Source organism: Microcaecilia unicolor, chromosome 11 (assembly GCF_901765095.1).
Source record: "Microcaecilia unicolor chromosome 11, aMicUni1.1, whole genome shotgun sequence".
NCBI classification, from domain to species: domain Eukaryota; kingdom Metazoa; phylum Chordata; class Amphibia; order Gymnophiona; family Siphonopidae; genus Microcaecilia; species Microcaecilia unicolor.
The window spans coordinates 56603046-56624076 of NC_044041.1; the positions used below are offsets into that span (position 1 = coordinate 56603046).

Below are 21031 nucleotides of genomic sequence, written 5' to 3' on the forward strand. Positions count from 1 at the left end.
ACTTTTGATTTGTATTTGATTTACTGTGAATTACAGTTTTTATTGTACTTTTTAACTTGCTGTGCCCATTGTTTTGGAGTAAGATTGTATAGATAAGTGAAGTGAAACAAAATTTTACTCTGGTATTCAATGGGGCAGTTATCAGTGCTGTCTACATATGTTTTGCTGTTTTTGGACTTGATGTGTGGCGGGGGAGGGAGAGACCTGTGTGGCGGGGGGGTCTGGAGGTGCCGCAAAAAATTGCTCAAACACTAAGGGTGCCGTGAACCAAAAAAAGTTTGGAAACCACTGGCATAGCCCTCTCAGGGATCACTTGCAGTATATATCAAGTGGTGTAAAAAAAAAAAAAGAATGGAAATCTAACAACCTCCTTTTGGCCACTAGATGGCACCAGAGACTACATTATGCTATTCTGATGGGGAGGTTGGCAGTTCTCAAAATGAAAGACTGGGGGGGGGGGGGGGGGGGGGGGGGGGGGGGGGGGGGGGGGGGGGGGGGGGGGGGGGAGGGGGGTCAATGCTCAAAAGGCCAGGTTAAAAATTGTGTCCATTTAGATTCACAGTAGAAATTACCAATTTTGAAATAGTGAGTGATGCTCAAAGGAAACTGCATGCAAATGAGATTCATGTAAATTTAGCAAACAGCTCAGTAGCGAAAGTGCCTAGCATGTGTGCAGAACAGAACAGAGCCAACTAAGCTGCTCACTTTGTTGTTTTCTTTTTCCCAGAAACAGCTGCCTCTCCCTACCTAACCACTCTTCCCTTGAAGAGGCTGAAGCAACTCCCAACAGCAGTAAGAGACGCTGTATCAGGAAGGATTGGTGGGGGGGGGGGGTGGAGGGACCTGGCCACTGGCCAGGTGTAACACCCCCGAAGCTGGAATAGATCCCTGCGGACTTCAGCCTCTACAGAACAGGGTCAGAGAAACCCCAGGTGCACAGAAGGGAAAGAAGCTACTCACAAAACCCAAAATAATAAATTCACAGAGAAGGAAATAGAGGAAAATTAGAGAGACTAAAGGGCTCACAACCTTCCACCTGCTGGAGACTGAGATTACTGGATCTTTCTCTACCTAGCAAGGGTTCTTATTGGCTCACTATGTAGAGTCAGAACTCTCAGTCTCCACCTGCTGGAAGGTGTGCACAACCCATCAGTCACAATCTGCACATGCCTAGGAATTCCGCTACTGTAATCTCTCTTTTCCCCTGCAGTACTTGCTGGCTCCACTGTCCCCGTCTCCTTTACCCTGCAGTGCAATACTCAGATTCTGGATCCACCTTCCTTGGGCTGCCCCAATGATATCCGCTTGGGAATCTCCTCCTTACTTAAAACCTTCCCAGCTGACATCACAGGGGCTTTCCCAGCTGACTGGCTGTCTGCTTGTTTCTCCGCTCCCATCTGACATCATAGGAGGCTTTCCCCTGCCCACTGGCTTCTTGTTTCTCTGCCCTCCCAGCTGACATCATAGGGGCTTTCCCCAGTCAACTGGCTGTTTGCTTGTTTCTCCACCCCCCCACCCCCCCAACGGACATCATAGGGGCTTTCTCCCAGAAGATTGGCTGTCTGCCCCTATGATGTCAACTGGGAGGGGGCAGAGAAATAAGCAATCAGCTGGGGGGAAGCTTAGGGGGGGCTTTCAGCAAGGAGGAGATTCCCAAGTGGGGCAACCTAAGGAGGGAAGGCAAGTAAGCTGCTGGAGGAAGGTGGAGCCAGGGCCGCCGATAGGGGGTAGAAAAATTCCCCAGGCCTCCAAGGGGGGCACAGCGCCAGGGTCTCTCTCTCCTGCTCCTGACAGGACCACAGTGATCACATCCCAAAAGGCACAGGAGAGAGAAAACTCCAGCACCGGGCCCCCCTTGGAGGCTGGGGAGGACCCAGAGCTTCCTCCAGCGCTGCTCTTCTGCCCATAGCTGAGCGGCTGCTTTTCCTCTCAGGCGCACATGCTTGGTTTTGAAACCGAGCATACCCTGAGAAGAAATAAGTCACAGGGGCAGGCAGTCAGCGCTGGAGGAAGACATCTTCTGAGGGCGGGGCCTCGGGATGCCCGCCAGCCAAGGTATTTAAATTCTGTTGTGGCAGCGATCGGGGGGAGAGGAACGATGATTTGGAGGTGGGGGCACCCCAATCTCAGTTCAGTCTCTCGGCGGCGCCAGATTCGGAGCACTGCAGAGGAAAGGATACAGGGGGGACAGTGGAGCCAGCAAGGCAGCATCAGAGTAATTTGCTATTGAAAAAAAAAAAAATCTCCTCCTTGCTGAAAGCCCCCTCCCACCTGTTCTCTGCTCGCAGACAAGTTTTGCTACTGAAAAATGCATGTGGAGTGCTTCTGCCAGAAGTCACCCTCACATAATGACAGCTCCAGAACTGACGGAAAATTTTGCACGTTAAAGGTGGGTGCTCCTTTCTGTGCATTGCTTGGACTGCTCATTTTAATACTAATCAGCTCATTGTAATACATTTGCATGAGATCATTGTTGTCCGCTACCATAATCAGTAAGATGGACGCAGAACCCTTTTGTGCATTACACACCAAATAACATGCACACTAAACTGGATAGAACCAGTCAAAATCGGATGTTCCTAGCACAGTATGCTTTGTGCATCGGCCCCTAGGAGTGCTGGATGAAGCCTGGGACTTACTACAGGCGTACCTGGACTCTTTCATGATCTAGGAATGGAATGAAGGGCAGGGGGTGTGCTCTGGAGGGGGAATTTGTTGTTCTAGCAGGTGGAAAATGGACGATATTGCTGTTTTATTCTTGTTTTGTAGTGGTTTTGTTTTCAATATAACTCAAGTTTAAAAACAAAAGTAATAAAAAAACTGATGTTTAAGTCCATGCATATAAAACTGCAATAGTACTTTATAAAAGGCTTGTTGAAATACTGAGTCTTTCATAAAATATGTACAGCACAAATAAAAACAAAACAATGTATTCCTTTTACAAAAGCATACACTTGGAAAGAGCAGCATCACTTGGGGCATTGCATGTAGAAGTAGTACTACTTACATATATAAGAAGCATTTCTGCAACATTCATGTTTAAGTGCCAGATTTTGCACATACAAGGGAAGCCAATTAAGAAACCAAGGTCCCTGTTTACTAAGGTGCACTAACGTTTTTAGCGCGTGCACAAAATTCGCATGCTTTGTGTAGGCGCCCATAGGAATATTGTGGACGCCTACACAGTTAGCGCATGCTAAAAGCACTAACGTGCCTGTAGCGCAACTTAGTAAACGGGGCCCCAAGTTTTGGAATTTTTTTGGCATTTTGAGGTGTTTTCACACTTGAGAAGTAAGCACAGTTAACCCCTCAAGCTCTCCTCCCAACTTCAGGAAGAAGTTATCACAGTTACATGCGACTGAAAGCAGGTATAAATGCTGATGGGAACGTTTTTACGTTAATACATTAACTGCTGTTGCAATGCCAGAAATGCCAAAAAATCATCCTGCAAATTCCTCAATCTGCACTTCCCTAACTGCAAAGGTCTAAAATACAAACTAATGCACACATCAACCTTTACCCTACTTGAGCACACAGTTATGGAACACATTGCCGCACAACTTAAAAAAGATCTACGAACTAACGAACTTCCGCAAACTACTGAAGACCTATCTCTTCAACAAGGCATACCGCAAAGATCTACCAATGTGAATACACACAACTCCACCATATCTATTCAGAACTGTCTTACAATTTCTGCTCGTTATACTATTATCATGTTTTATCATTATGTTGCCCAAAATCCTTCTGTAACACTAAAAGTCTACTCTCTATATATGTTCACCATTCATGATGTATTGTAAGCCACATTGAGCCTGCAAAGAGGTGGGAAAATGTGGGATACAAATGCAATAAATAATAATATACAGAATATGTGTACACTTTCAAGTTCCACAATATGCCCCCTTCAAATCTGTGTGTGCCACATCATAAACGCTACGCTATATCTGTTCTAAAAACACTTCATATACATGTGTGCTCTGGAGTTCTCAGATGCAGTGCAGGGCATCACTCAGAAACCAAATATCAGCTTAACTAAAACTTCCCACCACATCCCTCAGCAGATAACCACCTCATCAAACCGCCGGCGCTTTCCCAAAGGTTCCGAGCCATCACTTTCATTCCCAGAATCATCTTCATTTTCCTCTGTCTCATCTCTGAAGATGTCGTCATAAACAGGAATTTCAAGATCATCGTCCTGTTTAATTAGCAACTTAATCTAAATAGGCACATAATGGAAGAAAAGGAAGATAAGTGTTAAAGGGAAAAAAGGCTACCTGGATCCTCATAAACTAACAAAAGAACTAAGCATATTCCATAAGCAAGCATTAAAAAAAAAAAAAAAAACAGGCTTGTCCACTTTAGTCTCATCTCATGTGTATGTCAAAATTCCTACATATCAATCCGCATGGAAAACCAAGGTTTTCTCGTGCAAAGCATGTTACAGAACAGAAAACTCCAAATTATTCTATGAGAGAAGAAAACTGACTTTTTAAAAACTTATTTGGAAATGAATCATAAAAGATAATGACTCATTTTCAAAGAGTTACAAAGTTCCATAGGTTACTATGGGGCTCACCTTCAAAAGAGACAAACAGCCAAAAAAATGGCATAAACTGACAGTTGGACATTTTTCTCACTAAAAATGTCTAAATTGCTATTTTTGAAACCCATTTTTTAGCTGTTTCTTTATGCTTTTTGTCTGCAGTGCATCCAAATCACAAGGAGGCATGTTGAGGGCGTGTTAAGGGCTGAACTTGGGTGTTCCTAACAGATGGATGTTTTTCTGCCATAATGGAACAAAACAAAAACATCCAGAGCTAAAGGTTGGATGTTTTTGTCTAGACCTGTTTTAATAATGACTAAAAGCCACAAAAATGTGCCCTAAATGACCACTTGAGGAATAAAGGAATGACACCCTCTTACTCTCCCAGTGGTCAATGACCCCATTCTACCCCACCCCAAAGATGTGAATTAAACAGTACATACCAGCCTCTATGATAGCTTCAGATGTTAATGTTATGGCCAGTCCTATTACAGCAGCAGTAGCCTAGTGGTCGGTGCAGTGCACTGTGAAGGAGACCCAGGACCATAATCCACTTTTCCTGTTACACTTGTGTTGGAAAGTGTCAGCCCCTCAAAACCCACCAAAAACCTATTGTACCCACATATAGGTAACACCTGCAGCCATAAGGGCTATTGCAGTGGTGTATTGTTGGGTTCAGTAAGTTTTTGGTGGGTTTTGGAGGGCTCACCATATAATGTAAAGGTGAGATGTGTACCTGGGACCTTTTATGTGACAGCCACTGCAGTGCCCCCTAGGGTGCCCCACTGCTCTGCTGGGATGTCTGTGTGGCCATTCTACTAAGAGTGTGGCTCCGCCTACATCCCAATGGCTTGATTTTCTGTGTTTTACACTAGATTTTTTTTTTTAATGGTCCAAAAAGATAGATGCACTAAGCACAAAGTGGTCTATTTACTGACGTGCTAGAAAGTGGCTGGTGCTGCGATTAATGCGTAGGTTTGCCGCATGCTCTGGCTACTTTCTAGTGCAGCAGAAAAATAGCTGCAATCAGCTCTTCTTTTTTTTTTTTTAATGGCCACATGCTGATTTCCCTATTAGTTCATGGCAGTTACTACCACCTATTTAGGAGGCAGTAAGGGCTCCAGCGCTACCCGATTAGTGCAGGCACACCTCCCGTTGCAAAAAATAAACAAACTCCATGTATCTTTGTAAGTCTAAGTGCCTTGAAAATACACCTCAATACCACAAAACATCATTTCAGTGCTGCATATGTTACTTTGTGGTATTGAGGTGTATTTTCAAGGCACTTAGACTTACAAAGTTACATGGAAGGGCATTTTCGGTATGACGTCTAAATCTGACTTTGGACATTTTGTGAAAACGTCCAAAAACCAAGTGGTGAACGTGGCCATTTTCAAAACAAAAAGATGGAGGTTTTTCATGTTCGAAAATGGTCATTTCGTAGATGTTTTGGGCCCTTTTACTAAGCCACAGGCCTAATTACTGTCTCATTCACAGAAGAGTGATCTGAAGACTCAATGTCTGAGACTAGGAATTGTGAATCTTTCAGTTTCAATTCTGGCTCAGCCACTGATTCCCTCAGATATCGGGCACGTTCCTTGTGTCTCTGCTCGAGTTGGTATAAAAAGGGTAATAGTAAAAATCTTTCCTCCTTCTTCCCCATAGCAACCCTCATGCAGTGTTTTTTCTTTGAAACACTACTACTATTACCAGTGCATTTTTTGTTTCTAGCAAAAAAGGTGCCGGTAATCAAATGCTAGACCAACCTTCATGGGTGGGGTGATCACTGAGGGACCCACCCAATAGCCAGGCCCCCTGCAACCAGTCACAGAAACTATGACAAGGCAGAATTGGTGTGCAGAGCCTGAGCTCTTTCATTAAAACATGGGGACCATAGGTCAATTTTAGCAGATAATAGAAAAGGTGCCGGCACTCAGTACCCCCTCAAAAAAGTCCCGACTACTACTCATTTTTATAGTGCTACTAGATGTCTTAAGCACTGTACACTAAGAAGTGACTTTTATATATAGAGTCAAAAAAAGTCAGTGCCAAAAGAAGTACTATTCTAAAAACCATGCTTAAAATTAGGTGCGGTTTATAGAATACTGCTTACGCCTTGGAATTGTGGCCATTTGCACCAACTGAAATGTGGTGCAAATGTATGCACCTAAATTAGGTACATATCCCCCTCATTCTATAACAAAGCGTGAACTGTTAGGAACGCCCCCATTCCGCCTATGATCCTCCCAATTCCACACCCCTTTTTTTGAACTCGTGCCTAAATTTACCCATGTATATTTCAATTAAATCTAAATTAGTGCCAATTGATTAAGCCAATCAGTGCTAATTAGCTCATTATTCAATTAAATTGCAAAAAGTAATGGCAACTTTTATAAAATTAGGGGTAAACAAGTATGAGACCGTCCCTGCTCGACAGAGCTTACAATCTATTCAAGACAGACCAACACTGCACTGGTATCTTTCACATTCCACAGCTGGCTGCTCAGAAGTCACTAGCAAGATCTGATATGCAATAAAGGTGTTACTAATCACTCTTAAAGTAATTCCCACAAACTTCATCTACTATTCATTATTTGCCTGTCACAGGATCAGTCTGGCACTTTTCTGACTTACAAGGACTCATTTACCTGTGTGTCATTGTACACATTAACAACATCAATGGGTCTGTGTGTGTCACAAACAAAAAACAGGGCATCCTCATCTGGCTGCAAAGTCTCAAGCAAGTCAATGTTGGCACCACAGTTTAGAAGAACAAAATAGCAGAACTGCCAAAGGAAAGAGGACAAATTGATGTGAGGTTAAAATCAGAGTCCAGGAAAGAAAATATTTTGTAAAATTCAATTTAAAAAAGGATATCACAGAGAGAAAAAAACAAAACAAAACACATCCTTAAATCAAAAATCCCAGTCACTGTGCCCCAGATAAAAATGGGGAACCACCACGGATGTAAACAATTGTTTAGCATAACATTAAAATGGCACTTTTAGACCACTTTAGCATTTTTCATGCTGTCAAACACACACTGGTGTCTGACTGGTTCATGTATTATGTCTTATGTCATCTACAATACTCCTGCCAACCAGTAGGATTCAGAATGTGATGCCACATGGAATCTTCCAATATTGCACATTCCACAAAAATTCAAGGAAAGTTTGAAAAAAAGATCATTTAACTATATTCAGTAAAAATCAATAACTAAATAAACATTGCAACTCAATACATAACCCTTTGAACATCTTCAATGTCTCTAACAGCAAGTATAACGTATCATACAACAAGCTATACTACGGTGATACTAATGTGCTCATTTTACAAGCCCTATTTGCACTTGATACAAGCAAAACCCAGCACTTAAATTTTTATCTTGTGTAAAAGCTTAAGTCCCCATTTTACAAAACCGAGATATGCACGTATCAAACCCAAGTGTGTACAAATGGCAAGGGGGCAAGGTCTGGGAGTGTTTTGGGCAGAACAAGGATGTGGCAAATTCATACACATGTATTCTCCATTTCAGAAAAAGGACTAAAAACAACTATGTCCTACAAGATCGACGTCAGGAGTTATACCTGCTACGAAGAACTTTTAGGATTTGGTAACACAGCTCTCCACTGAAAGTGTTAAAGGGAGATTGCCTACTTAGATAATGGTTTTTGTTCCCCACTCTCCCCCCCTCCCCCCCCCCCAAATAAATACCAAACCGGCAAGGGAAACAAGTCCCCTCCGACTGTTATATTGGTTATATTTCTAAGGTCACAAAGATAATTGGTTATGTTGCCATTGTACAACATAACTGGTTATATGCTGGCACATACTCAGTTATGTACTGGTTTTGAACCTGTGATAATTATACACATTTATTTTTCTAAAATAAATGTCTATGCTGCATGCAGCCAGTGCATAAACATCCATTTCTCCTGTACTTTAGAATAGGCTCTACATTAGCAGATTCAGTTCTAAAATACTGGTGAAACTTGAGATGCACCGATCTGCACATCTCAATTCCTACTTCTGTGACCTGTCCAAAACAGGGCTAAAAATGAAGACATGTTTGTTACATTTGTTTGAACAGCAGCTATAGATGTTATATATGATTTTGGTCCTCTAAAACTGTGCCTTTTCTGCAATCTGGTTTACAGTTAAAACTGCCAATTGCCATTTTCTACCTGGTCTTTATGTTCCAGAAATGCTGTTTCAAGCTCCTGCCAACCAGAAACTGGCACCAGCGTATACTGCACATGGTCACATTGGAAGAGAGCCTGAAAGAATCATTACAAAAAAAAAAAAAAAAAAAAAAAACTTCAATACTAAAGAAACACCAATTGCTACTACAGTATGAATGGACTGTCATACAAGGCTGGTGAATCATCTGTGAACTGATATTTTTTCTATGAATTTATTTAATAATGCTTACTTGGAGTATTTTACAAGCACACAAGGCATCTACATCTGAAGCAACCAGAAGAAGAACCCGCTGTAAAAGAAGACAGATTACAATTAACCTCATTTTATATAGCAAGCATTAGACCAAAGGAATGTGTCATTTCATTTTACCAACGTATACTGTATATGTTATTCAAAGACTTGGATGCCTAACACTAACTAAAAAGTGTTTATAATTGTTAAGTATTTTAAAAAAATCCCCTAATCCTAACCCAGACGTTATCTTAGCTGAACAATAGCATCTCATACAAAACATGATCAAAGCGTCAAATATGATGGTTTTTGCAAAATAACTAGTAATGAAAAACATTTTTGTGCAGCAGTTAATCACATTGTATTTTGCTGCAGTCTAGGATATTTCAGACCCAGGGAAACCATATGGGCACATGCTTCGCGATACACAGGTAGAATGGGGTAGACCACTAGAACTACATTTTTATCAACCTTTTACTCCACACGGCATTAGCACACTGGTAGGGGGAGGGGGGTAGAGACAATCAGTCTGTTTATCCCCACCCAACCCAACAAGGTGTTCGGCTACCCTTACGGTAAACTTACCTGACTCACTATCACCTCATAAAAGTCCTTCCGAAAGTCAGACACAAACATCTCCAACGAAATTTAATGTTTTAAAAATTATACTCTTTAAATTGCGAAAACAGAAATCATCAGTATGTTCCTACTTCCTTGTCAAAAAGTGGCGCCAACTAGACATGTTCCCTTGGGACGGACCAGAAAGCAAAACTAGCCAATGGCTTGTGACATTTTCAAAGTGCTCGTTTTCGATTGGAGAAATCAGAATAACCCTCCACAGTGGCATCTGGAACACAGGTCTAAAAATATTACCTGCTGATAGGTCTGTTTCTCTTCCACTGCTGGCCAATTGAAAGGCGGTTGCAGTAGCCATCATAGAGAACGCACGTCCGGTTGCAGAGGTAAGGGTCGCGGCATTCTGGGATATGTAGTTTTTTTTTGCAATCCTTTAAGAATCGTTTACAATGTTGTTGATGTGTTTTCGAATGGAGAGTCTACAGCTATGGCCTCGTCCTTAAGGCCGTGCTGGGACAGCCTAAAACCGAGGGGGTGCCTAAAACGGATCCTGCGAGAGGAAAGGTGCTGCAGCCTTTCCGCCCCTTGTGTTGTCCCTGGAGTCAGGGCACTTCCTGTGGGGGAGGGGTAGTGGCTGGAGTGTGAGTGACTTGCAGAGCTCCCAAAAGAAAAAACGCCGCAGCCGCTACTGCTCCGGGCTAGGTCACAGGTGCCGATACTTCACAGGAGCTAACCATGGTAAGTGGGAAGCCTGGAGCTACTCTGTTGGTGTTTCCTTCATTCGTTCTCTTTATGGCCAGGGTTGAGCTTGGCCTGGTCACTGACTATAACGTTTCGTACAGGTTAGTAGACTGATTGTCAGGTGGTTCTGAAGGCTTCCTCCCCTAGTTATGTGGGTTACTGTTTGGGTGACGGAAGGCTTCGTCCTTCCTTGTCCTGTCTGTGCAGTTGAGGAATGTTTTGGTAATCTTTCTTGTCTGGTGAACTGACAGACATTTGGATACGTTGTTGGATTTTCTTGCTTATGTTGCAAAGAGGAACATTACTGCCTTTGTTTTTGGAATTATTTTTTTAAGTCAGGCTATGAAAGACAAGGACGGTCTTTTTCTACTATCAAACTGTTAGCCCACCAAAAGTAAAACAAGTTAAAAGATAAGCAACATAAATAGCTATCTGAGAATGGTATACTGCCAATGACTAAAGAGTTTGGGACCGCTGTAAGTATTGAGGGTAATTCCCTAAGGAGCTAGGAGCAACTTAGGTTTTTTTTTTCCTCAAATATTTTTATTGAAAATGTTAATACTTAATACCACAAAAACAAAACAACAAGAAATTGAGCTGCAATAAATATATAGATACACAGCTAGAAGATACAGAAGTGGGTTAAGTGTTACTAGAGAAATATTAATCTAAATTTTTCCAATTCCTGACAATAAAGCATTTGGTAATTTAAACTATAACAAGTTTTCATACTTTTTGTATAGTGTGAATTCAGGCTGCTTAATTAACAATATAAAACAAGTTGATCAGTTAATTTCCTTTATTCAGAGGGATAATACAAACACAGACAATTGAAAGTCAGATTTTCTCTTAAGTGCTTCTTGCCAGGCACAGAGAGAGTACAGCTTATAAGGACATAATTGGCTTACATCATCAGGTAAGCTAAAGTTCAGTAAATCAGCCAAATAAGAAAGAAAACAGACTTTGACTATTAGCAAAATAGATGAGCTTCAGTACAGAGAACATGCTTTAGATAATGTTTTCTCAACCTGATAAGAGAACAAGAATAATTACTGTCTGTCTAAATCATTTTTTAAAAAACATATAGATTGTAAAAAAAATGTCACCACTATCACCGATCCTCTTCAACCTCATGATGACCCCTTTAGTCAAGGCCTTATCCATCCAAGGCCTTAACCCATTCATCTACGCTGATGACGTTACAATATACATCCCCTACAAACACGATCTGGCAGAAATCAATAATGAAATCAACCTCAGTCTAAACATCATGAACTCATGGGCAAATGCATTCCAACTAAAACTCAACACAGAAAAAACACATTGTCTCAATATCTCATCCCAATACAATACATACAAACCATCAAACATCAACACCCCAGGTTACTCCCTCCCTGTCTCAGACAGCCTGAAAATTCTCAGAGTAACAATCGACCGAAACCTTTCACTAGAGAACCAAGCAAAATCCACCATAAAGAAAATGTTTCACTCAATGTGGAAACTCAAACGCGTGAAACCATTCCTCCCAAGGGAAGTATTTCGCAAACTGATACAATGAGTGGTATTAAGCCACGCAGATTACTACAATGGAATCTATGCGGGATGCAAAGAACAAATCGTAAAGAAACTTCAGACTGCACAAAATACAGCAGCCAGGCTTATATTTGGAAAAACGTGTTTTGAAAGCGCCAAACCCCTCTGACAAAAACTGGTTCCCAATCAAAGAACGTATTGCTTTCAAAATCTGCACAATAGTTCACAAAATTATTTACGGCGAAGCCCCAGGATATATGACAGACCTCATTGACCTGCCAACTAGAAACACTACCAGATCATCACGTTCATTATTATTATTAGCATTTGTATAGCGCTACCAGACGCATGCAGTTCTGAACACCTGACATAGAGAGACAGTCCCTGCTCAAAAGAGCTTACAATCTAAATAATACAGACAGACAAGACAATTAAGGGCGAGGGAAGTACTGGGTGAGAAGGAACAAGGGGTGGGGGGAGGCAAATGAGTAGTGGCTAAATCTCCATTACCCAAGCAGCAAAGGACTCAAATACAAATCAACTTACGCATCCAGCTTTTCCTATTTACGCGCACAATTATGGAACGCACTGCCAAAACTAGTAAAATCTACGCTTGACCACTTAATTTTCCGAAAGGCCCTAAAAACAAGCCTGTTCAGAAAGGCATACCCCACCGAACCAACATAAAAAACCTGGATATCTGCGACATAGCGAAACCAAAGACCGTAATGGACATATCCAAACTCTTCCTTGTTCCCCCTAAACTCCCCCAAAGTATTCATCATACCTGAACCTTATTCTACCATAATATCACCTTGTATTTGTTCATACCGGAACTGGCAAACGCCATTACGGTACTATGTAAGCCACATTGAGCCTGCAAATAAGTGGGAATATGTGGGATACAAATGTAACAAATAAATAAATTATAGTCTGTTGAAGCAGTGCAAAAGTTTGAGGTCATTATTTGTAATCAGTTGACTTAAAAACCACATTTTATACTCTCCAAATTTGCTTATTTTCTGTCAATTAGAGCACAAATAATAGCATAACAAATATTTGATAAATTGATATAGATTTAGATAATTGTATAAATCTTGTTTATCCTTAAAGGGAGGAGGGGATAAGTAATTCGCAAGAACAGATAAAGGGATATTCTGTTTTGGTTGCTGCTTTTAATAGTATTGGTCCATTCACTGGCAATAGGAAGGTAGGGTTGTAATTGAAGAGGTGAGTTCCAAAACTCTTAAGTACGAAAAGCTGTTTCCTAGATAAATGCAAGTTTTTATCTTCAATAACTCCAGCCAACCTATGATCTTCAGTGAAAAAAATTCATATATCTTACCATTGTGAAAACTTTTAGTTCAATTTTCACATATCCCCGTCCTATGGCTATCTATAAAGGCAGTCTGTTTCTGGTATGAATTCATTTTTGAAAAAAGAATTGTACTTAGGTTTTGGAGCTCACCTCTTCGGTTGATAATACGTCTAGAAAAAAAATCTCCCAGCACACAGTTCTAGAAAGGAATATGATGTGTGCTCCTTCAATAAAGATCTGCTTGTAACCAGCTTGCCAGTGTTCTCGGTTTTGCCAGGTTAATGAGGAGGCAGAATCTCCTCTTGCTCTCTGACAAACTACTTTCTTGCTTCAGTGAATCAGAGAACAGTCCTACGGTTGTGATGCATGCTTGGGAAATGGTGAAATTTTGGTTCTGTTAATTCCTACATACTGTGTCATTTTCAGGCTGTCACTCTTGGATCAAGAAGCTGAAACTTAATGAGAGCTGCATTCAGTTGTTTAGTTTTAACTGTGAATTTTGTATAGTTACAGTACAGTATTGTGATACTCTTGAAAGACTCGTGTAAATAAATCATACTGGGTTCTTAAAGGCTATGTAAGTCATTTGAAGTTTGGCAGAGAAACCTTGAAAAAAAAAAAGAGTTCATTCTGTTTTCATTTTCTAGGTATATTTCATGAAAAAAAACAAACAAACCCACCCCAAAACATAAGCATGTTAAAACCAACTACAGATATGCATGTTCTTTGGAACAACAAACAGCTGGTGCAGTCTATCTGAAGCTAATTCTTTGTCCTTAGCATAAGTGATGCAACAGATCTCCACAGTTCAGCCTCTGTTCTTTCTCATATTTTTGTTTTCTGTGCCAGTTTTCTTTCAACATGTTTGATCACCCAATCCCCCGAGTATTTCAGAACAGGTTCTCAACCCAGTATCGATGCTTCTCTGTGTCCATGCTCGCTGGGCCCAATGACAGGTCAGATGTGGAGAAAGGAGGAAAGAGTAAGTTTCTTTTAATGTACAATAAGCAGTTTTTCTTATGTTCACACAAGAAAGTAATTTTGCAGACAAAGCACTCTTAAGGCTGAGGGAGAGGGATTGCTCATGTAATCTTGTAAAATAAGACCCAGTTTAAAATGCTAATTTCTCAAAGTGAGTCACACATTTGTATAGGTACATAATTGAAAATTTATTGAAAGGGAAATAAAGAATTGCAGACTGGTAAATAAACTGATTTGGATTTAGCTCATATCTTCATTAGGAGCTCAAGGTGAGTTTTATTCAGGTACAGGAGATATTTTCCTGTCCCTGAAGGACTTGGTACCTGAGGTAATAAGAGGGTTAAGTGACTTGCCCAAGATCACAAGGAGTGCTAGTGGAATTTGAATCCTAGCTTCCCTGGTTTCCAGCCTGCTCCTCTAACCATTAGGCTAGTCTCTACTCCTGTGGAAGCCATTACTTGGAACTTTACCAAATTTCCAAGTTTACTTAAGAACTTATATCCCGCCCATAACAATATCTAGGTGGATTACAATAAAGAGTAATCAGGGAGAAGTGAAAAAACATAGTGTCACTGTGAGAAAGGGGGAAGAATGAAATACATTGTTAATAGGAAAGTGGGGCAGGAAACTGAAGTTGGTAGGGGATTGTGTAGTTTAGTGGCTGGAGCCCTCATACAAGTAACGTGGACAGGATTTGTCAAAGGCGTCTGCAGATAAGAAGGTCTTGAGGTCCGTTTTAAATTTCTGGAGGTGAGATGAGAGACGAAGGTGTGTTAGTAGTTTGTTCCAAAGCTCAGGTCCTTGGACTGAGAAAATAGTATCATGCCTTATTTCTCAGAAGGTTGGGATAACAAGCTGTTTAAAAAATAATCAGGATATAGGTAGAAATGATTATGTATGTCAGAAGTGCGCACACACACAAACGGTGTTTTGTTTAGATCTGTTATGATGATGATCAACCAGCTGTTTACTGGTTTAGTGTTTTTACTATTTTTTTTTGTTTGTTTTTTTTTCTTCAGTAATTATGCCACCATCGGCACTGGATCAGCTCAGTAAGTACATCTGAATCTTCTGATATAAGGATTTCCTGATACCTAAATATTTAATGAAGTGTGTCTGAAAAGGAGAAATTTCAGTACTTTGATTCTCCCTTGGCAGAACTGTATAAGATTTGGCTCTTATTTGTGAGGCTCTGCTGTACAATTACAAGATTCTTTTGGGCAGTGTGATGAAGTTATTAATTGACTTTTTTAACTAGGGTTTCTGTTCTTAGGTGTTTATAAATTGTGTAAGTTTCACTATTCTCCATCTATTCAGGTGTCCTTTGAGAATAGGCTAAAACTGATAGCACAACAATATTTTGTAAAGCCAGAATCCCTATTTATAGCTCCTGTCTTATTATAACTGTAGGTTTTCATCTTACTGCATACCACATTTTTTGTCTATAAATTGGGTATGAATGCAGAATGCACTAAATTCTATAAATGGCACTGGAAGAAATAGTTCTTAGTGCTATTCTATAAACAGCGCTTAAAGTTAGGCACCATTTATAGAATACCACTTAGCTCTGGGAACTACGATTACATTTAGGTGCAGTCATTTACACCAATGAAACCTTGGTGTAAGTCCTCGCAACTAAATTAGGTGTGGATCTCCTTTATTCTATAATGCATATAAATTCAAGGAATGCCGCACCCCCTTGAATCCGCATGTAAAATTTACGTGTGTAATTTTTAATTAAATGCAGTTAGCACCAATAATTGCTTGGTAAGATCTCAATTATTGCCACTAATTAGCTCATTTTTCAATTAAATTTCACATGCACAATTTTTAGCGAGTTTTATAGAATTTGAAGGAGTATTATGTTGTAGAACAATTGTTTTTCTGACAAATTGACCAGTGGTACTGACACATCAAGACTGAACTCAAAGTATCATCATATTATATTGTCAGGATTCTTCCTCTCTTTGGGGCCCTCTTACTAAGCTGCATTAAGCATTAACGTGCGCCTAACACAGCTTAAAATGGTGTACTGTGGGATAAACTCAGGCATCCCCTGTGGCAAGTGCCAATTTAGAATAGCAGACATTGATGAAATGGAAACACTTACTTTATGGTTCCATAAAGTGTTTTCCATTTCCTCACCGTGTCTGGTGTTGGTCTTCTTTGTGAGGTTCTGGTTCTTCTCTGCTGCTAAGTGCAATTTTAGTGCATACTAATCCACATGCTGAAAAAAATATTTCTCTTTTTGGAGGGGGCCTATCGGGGGCTGTTCATGCTAATCAGCACAGCTACATTACCATGCGCTAACCATTTAGCACAGGATTACTGTTTGAGCTCTTACCACTTAAAGAATGAGTGGCAATAAGTACTCGCATGGTTTGTTTGTTTTTTAAAGTTTTAATGGCTGCACGCTAATGGCAACATTAGTACATTGTTAGTAATACAAAAATTGGAAAATTGGCCATGCCTTAGTGTTTGGGCAAACCCTGTGCAAAGGCATACTAAGGCCACTTTTTGCCACAGCTTAGTGAAAGAATCCTTTTTTCTCCTTATAGTATTTGAGATTCCTTCTGTCTCCTCTTTCTTACTATATTTTATTATTTATTAGGATTTATTTACTGCCTTTTTGAAGGAATTCACTCATGGTGGTGAACAGCAAGAATAAGCCAAACATAAGCAATAGACAATTACAGCAATAAAAATATTTTATTTATTGCATTTGTATCCTACATTTTCCCACCTCTTTGCAGGCTCAATGTGGCTTACAATACATCATGAATGGTGGAAATTTATAAGAAAATAGACATTTAGTATTACAGAAGGATCTTGGGTAATATAATGATAAAATATGATAGTAATATAACAAGCAGAAGATATTCAAACAACAGTACAGAATATGGCATAGTTTACTACATTACAATACCAACATGATATGTAATAAAACATTTTAATAGACAGCATAGAGTATATATAGATTCCACACCTGAATTATAATGCATTACACTTTCCTCTTCTATTTAGGTCGCCTTAACATAACTTACCCAATGTTGTTTAAGCTAACCAATAAAAATTCAGACAGGATGACACACTGTGGTGTGCTGGAGTTTGTCGCAGATGAGGGTATTTGTTATCTTCCACACTGGGTAAGTGCTTGTGCTTCAATCAGCTGCTGAGCTTTGTTGCTATCTATTGAGAAGACGTAATACAGTATATTTTTTTGTATCTGTGTAGATGATGCAGAATTTACTTCTGGAAGAGGGTGGCTTGGTGCAGGTGGAGAGTGTAAACCTGCAAGTTGCAACATACTCTAAGTTTCAGCCTCAGAGCCCTGATTTCTTGGACATCACCAATCCCAAAGCAGTGTATCCTTCTAATGCAGCAGCAATGGAGAATAATGTGGTGAACAGACCTTCTCGCTTACTTATGGCTAATGCTATTTATTGTGTTTGACCTATGAGCTGCTGTTGGCCATAAGTAAGCCCTTAGCAATACCTTTTGTTTGATTTCTATTGATTGTATTTTGAAATGCTTACATGTTAACTCTCAAATTCTATGAATGGAGTCGGTTACATGTGTAACATAATTACCTAATTGGTGCTATATTGCCATTTAATTGGAGATGAGTACCGATTGGTGTTAACAAGCAATTGGCACTAATTAGCAGGTGCTCAGTTTACAGAATAGGGGCAAAGATCTCATGCACAACTGCGAATGGGGTGTTAACATGGGAGAGGCATTCCAATTATTCCTACACATACTTTATAGAACAGGTGCATTTACACGCCCAGCTGCTGATTTTAGGTGTAAGTGGTCACATCTAAGGTTATTCTATAATGGCGTGCAACTCTACCGTTATAGAATACTGCCTTAGCGCCCAGATTTTTGGTACCTAACTTTTAGCTCCATTTATAGAATTACCCATAACCCTCAGATTTTATATAGTGCAACTTAAGTTGCGCACGCAAATCCAGTCATATTCTGGATGTATGCGTGCAACTTAATTAACAAGCCAATTGGCACTGATTTGCCAATTAAGCAATTATTGGCACTAAGCATTAGAATTTGCGTGCACAGGTTTCTAAGTGTATTCTGTAAATTCTAATTGCATAGCTAAAAGGGGCGGGTTGTGGGTATTTCTAAAACTGATGTGCATTGTTATAGAATACACCCGGTCTGCACCTAATTTAGTCACGGGTATTTACACCAACTTGGCATATGTGCCCATGACTAAATTTAGTCATGTGGATGGTCGCTTGGTGTATTCTATAATCCGCACTGAAACTTGGGCGTATTTTTTTTTCCCGCAGGGATTTTTTAGTTGACACATAGAATCTAGCCCTAAGTGCACAGCAGTGCTAACATCTAATCATCCTTCTGATGTAGCATGCATTTTATTTTAAATGCAGTTGTAGCCACATATCAAAGCTACAAAAATAGAAAATGTAAAGTTGCCTGTTCTTTCTTAACAAAATACAAAAGATTAGAAAATGCTCTGAGAAACTTTGCCTGTCTAACCACCGGTGATGTCATTGCAATCAATTATAATGAAAAGGTAATTAATATCTCACTTGTGTACTTCCAATGAAGAGAAGATGAAGTATAAGACTACAGACTAGAAGTGGAGGCTGTCTTAGAGCAATGAGAGAACCTATAACTTCCATATCATCATGCTGATCAATCCATAGACTGGTGGGTTGTGTCCATCTACCAGCAGGTGGAGATAGAGAGCAATCCTTTTGCCTCCCTATATGTGGTCATGTGCTGCAGGAAACTCCTCAGTATGTTCTCTATCTCAGCAGGTGGTGGTCACACACAGCAGCAGCTCTGGCTAGGTCTCCAAGCCTAATTTTTAGGTTTTGTTGAGTACCTGGGGTTGAGGGCTCTTCTTGAGCAAGTGCAAACCTGGTGGTGCCAGGTCCCTCCATTTTCTCCCCCCTCCCGCTGACCTCCGTTAAAAAAAAAAAAAAAATTTTTGGACGTCCTTAAGGGCGTTTATTTCAACGTTTATTTAAACGTTTATTGCAGCTACTCACTGGGACACCGGTTCGTTACAGCTCGGAGCGAGAAGCAGGTAATTTTTACCTTTTTGTGGCGGGCAGGGGGTTCCCCGATCGATCTCCACGTGGCCTATGGCGTCGGAGGGCGAGGGCGCAAAGAATTGCTCCCCGGACCGCGTGTGCGCGCGTCTAGCGGGGATGCGGGGGTTTTAAAGTCTGATTCGCCCTTGTTGGGTGTCAGTTTGGAGGCCGGTCAGTGTCCCGGTTCTTCCTCCGGTGCGGCGGTTTTTCCCGCCATAAACGCCCATCCCCCGCTGCTCGCCTCCGCCATCTTGGCCGGCCACGCTGCTCGGACGGCTTCTTCTTGGGCCGCCCTTGAGGTGGGAGACGTTAATGCCATGGCCGCCCTTGATTTGGGCGATGGCAAAAAAGCGGCTAAAGTTAAGCGCCGTTCTTCCCGCGCGGCTCCTTCGCGGAGTGTCGCGCCGGACACCATCTTGGATGCGCAGCATGTTTCTCCCCCGCTCTTGCGAGCGCCGGTTGAGGGTGCGTCTAGGGCTGTGGCCCAAGCCGCTGAAGTGCACAGTCTGGGGGGTTTCTCCCCCGAGTTTATTTTGCTGCTGCATCAGGCCTTCCTTATGCAAAACGCTGCCCCTGCTCCCTTATCCGATAAAGGGGTTGAGGCCCCCGGAAGTAAACGCCCTCGGGTGGATTTCCAGGCCTTAGAGGACTATGTCTCCTCTGATGTAGATGAGGGCAGCGTATCTGAGTTCTCCCAACGGTCCTTTGGGGATTCCTTGGAGGAGACGGATTCCCGCTCGGATGGAGCGGATGACCCCTCTGCAGCGCGGATCTTTCGCTCAGAGGACTTGCCCAACCTGTTAATGCAGGCCATGAGCATTTTGAAGATTTCCTCTCCGGAGGACGTCTCTCCCTCAGCCCCTGTTGGCTCCGCCATTATGCTGGGGACGAAGCGCCCGCCTAGAACCTTCCACGTGCATGATGCCATGCGCACCTTGATTTCGGCTCAATGGGATGTCCCGGAAGCGAGCCTCAAAGTGGCTAGGGCTATGTCCCGCCTCTATCCTTTGCCTGAAAGTGAACGGGAGACCTTTCTTTGGCCTACCGTGGATTCTTTAATCACTGCGGTGACTAAGAAAATGGTGTTGCCGGTGGAAGGTGGCACGGCCCTAAAGGACGCCCAAGACAGAAGATTGGAGGCGGCCTTAAGGTCGTCCTTCGAGGCGACTGCTTTAAGTTTGCAGGCCTCAGTTTGCGGCTCCTTTGTGGCCAGGGCGTGCCTGACGATTGTGCAGCGGGCTTCCCCCTCGGATCCTTCCTTGAGGGCTGACTGGCCGGCCCTGGAATCGGGCCTGGCTTATTTGGCAGACTTACTGTATGATGTCTTGAGAGCCTCGGTTAAAGGTATGGCTCAGACAGTCTCTGTGCGGCGGTGGCTTTGGCTGAAGCATTGGTCTGCGGACCACGCATCTAAGTCCCGCCTGGCTAAGTTGCCTTTTAAAGGCAAGCTGCTCTTTGGGGTCGAGCTGGACAAAATTGTGACCGATCTCGGCACGTCTAAGGGCAAGAGGTTACCAGAGGTCAGGGCTCGGGCCAGTGGTGCTCGCCCTGGTAACTCCAGAGGACGGTTTCAGGAAGCCCGTCGGTACCGCCCGGGCAAGTCGGGCTCCTCTGCCCCCTCTTCCTTCAAAAGGAACTTCTCCCCCAAGCAGCATTCCTTTCGCAGAGACCGCCGTCCCGGAGGTGCGCCCTCCGGTCCTCCCCCAGGGTCTTGTACCCAATGACGGGGCCCTGGTCCATGGCCCAGTGCAGATTGGAGGACGCCTGTCCTCGTTTCTGGGCGAGTGGACCAGGGTAACTTCAGACGCTTGGGTGCTGGAA

General features: G+C 42.0%; 2 protein-coding genes across 3 annotated transcripts in view; one reads left to right on the forward strand and one right to left on the reverse strand.

The window, feature by feature from the left end:
• CDC45 (cell division cycle 45) overlaps positions 1-9800 on the reverse strand; it is a 69352-nt gene extending 59552 nt beyond the window's left edge. For both annotated transcript variants that reach the window (XM_030218589.1, XM_030218588.1), the window contains exons 1-5: positions 9566-9800; positions 8979-9038; positions 8731-8823; positions 7195-7332; positions 4073-4219 (exon numbers count right to left, since the gene is read on the reverse strand). In XM_030218589.1, the coding sequence (XP_030074449.1) occupies positions 4073-4219; positions 7195-7332; positions 8731-8823; positions 8979-9038; positions 9566-9616 (489 nt within the window). In that variant the 5' untranslated portion in view covers positions 9617-9800. The remainder of the gene's footprint in view (positions 1-4072; positions 4220-7194; positions 7333-8730; positions 8824-8978; positions 9039-9565) is intronic.
• Positions 9801-10013: 213 nt separating this feature from the next.
• Positions 10014-21031, forward strand: part of UFD1 (ubiquitin recognition factor in ER associated degradation 1) — a 31474-nt gene continuing 20456 nt past the window's right edge. The window contains exons 1-6 of the mRNA XM_030218528.1: positions 10014-10294; positions 13998-14130; positions 15149-15181; positions 17154-17275; positions 17364-17494; positions 18612-18684. Coding sequence (XP_030074388.1) covers positions 10292-10294; positions 13998-14130; positions 15149-15181; positions 17154-17275; positions 17364-17494; positions 18612-18684 — 495 coding nt within the window. The 5' untranslated portion in view covers positions 10014-10291. The remainder of the gene's footprint in view (positions 10295-13997; positions 14131-15148; positions 15182-17153; positions 17276-17363; positions 17495-18611; positions 18685-21031) is intronic.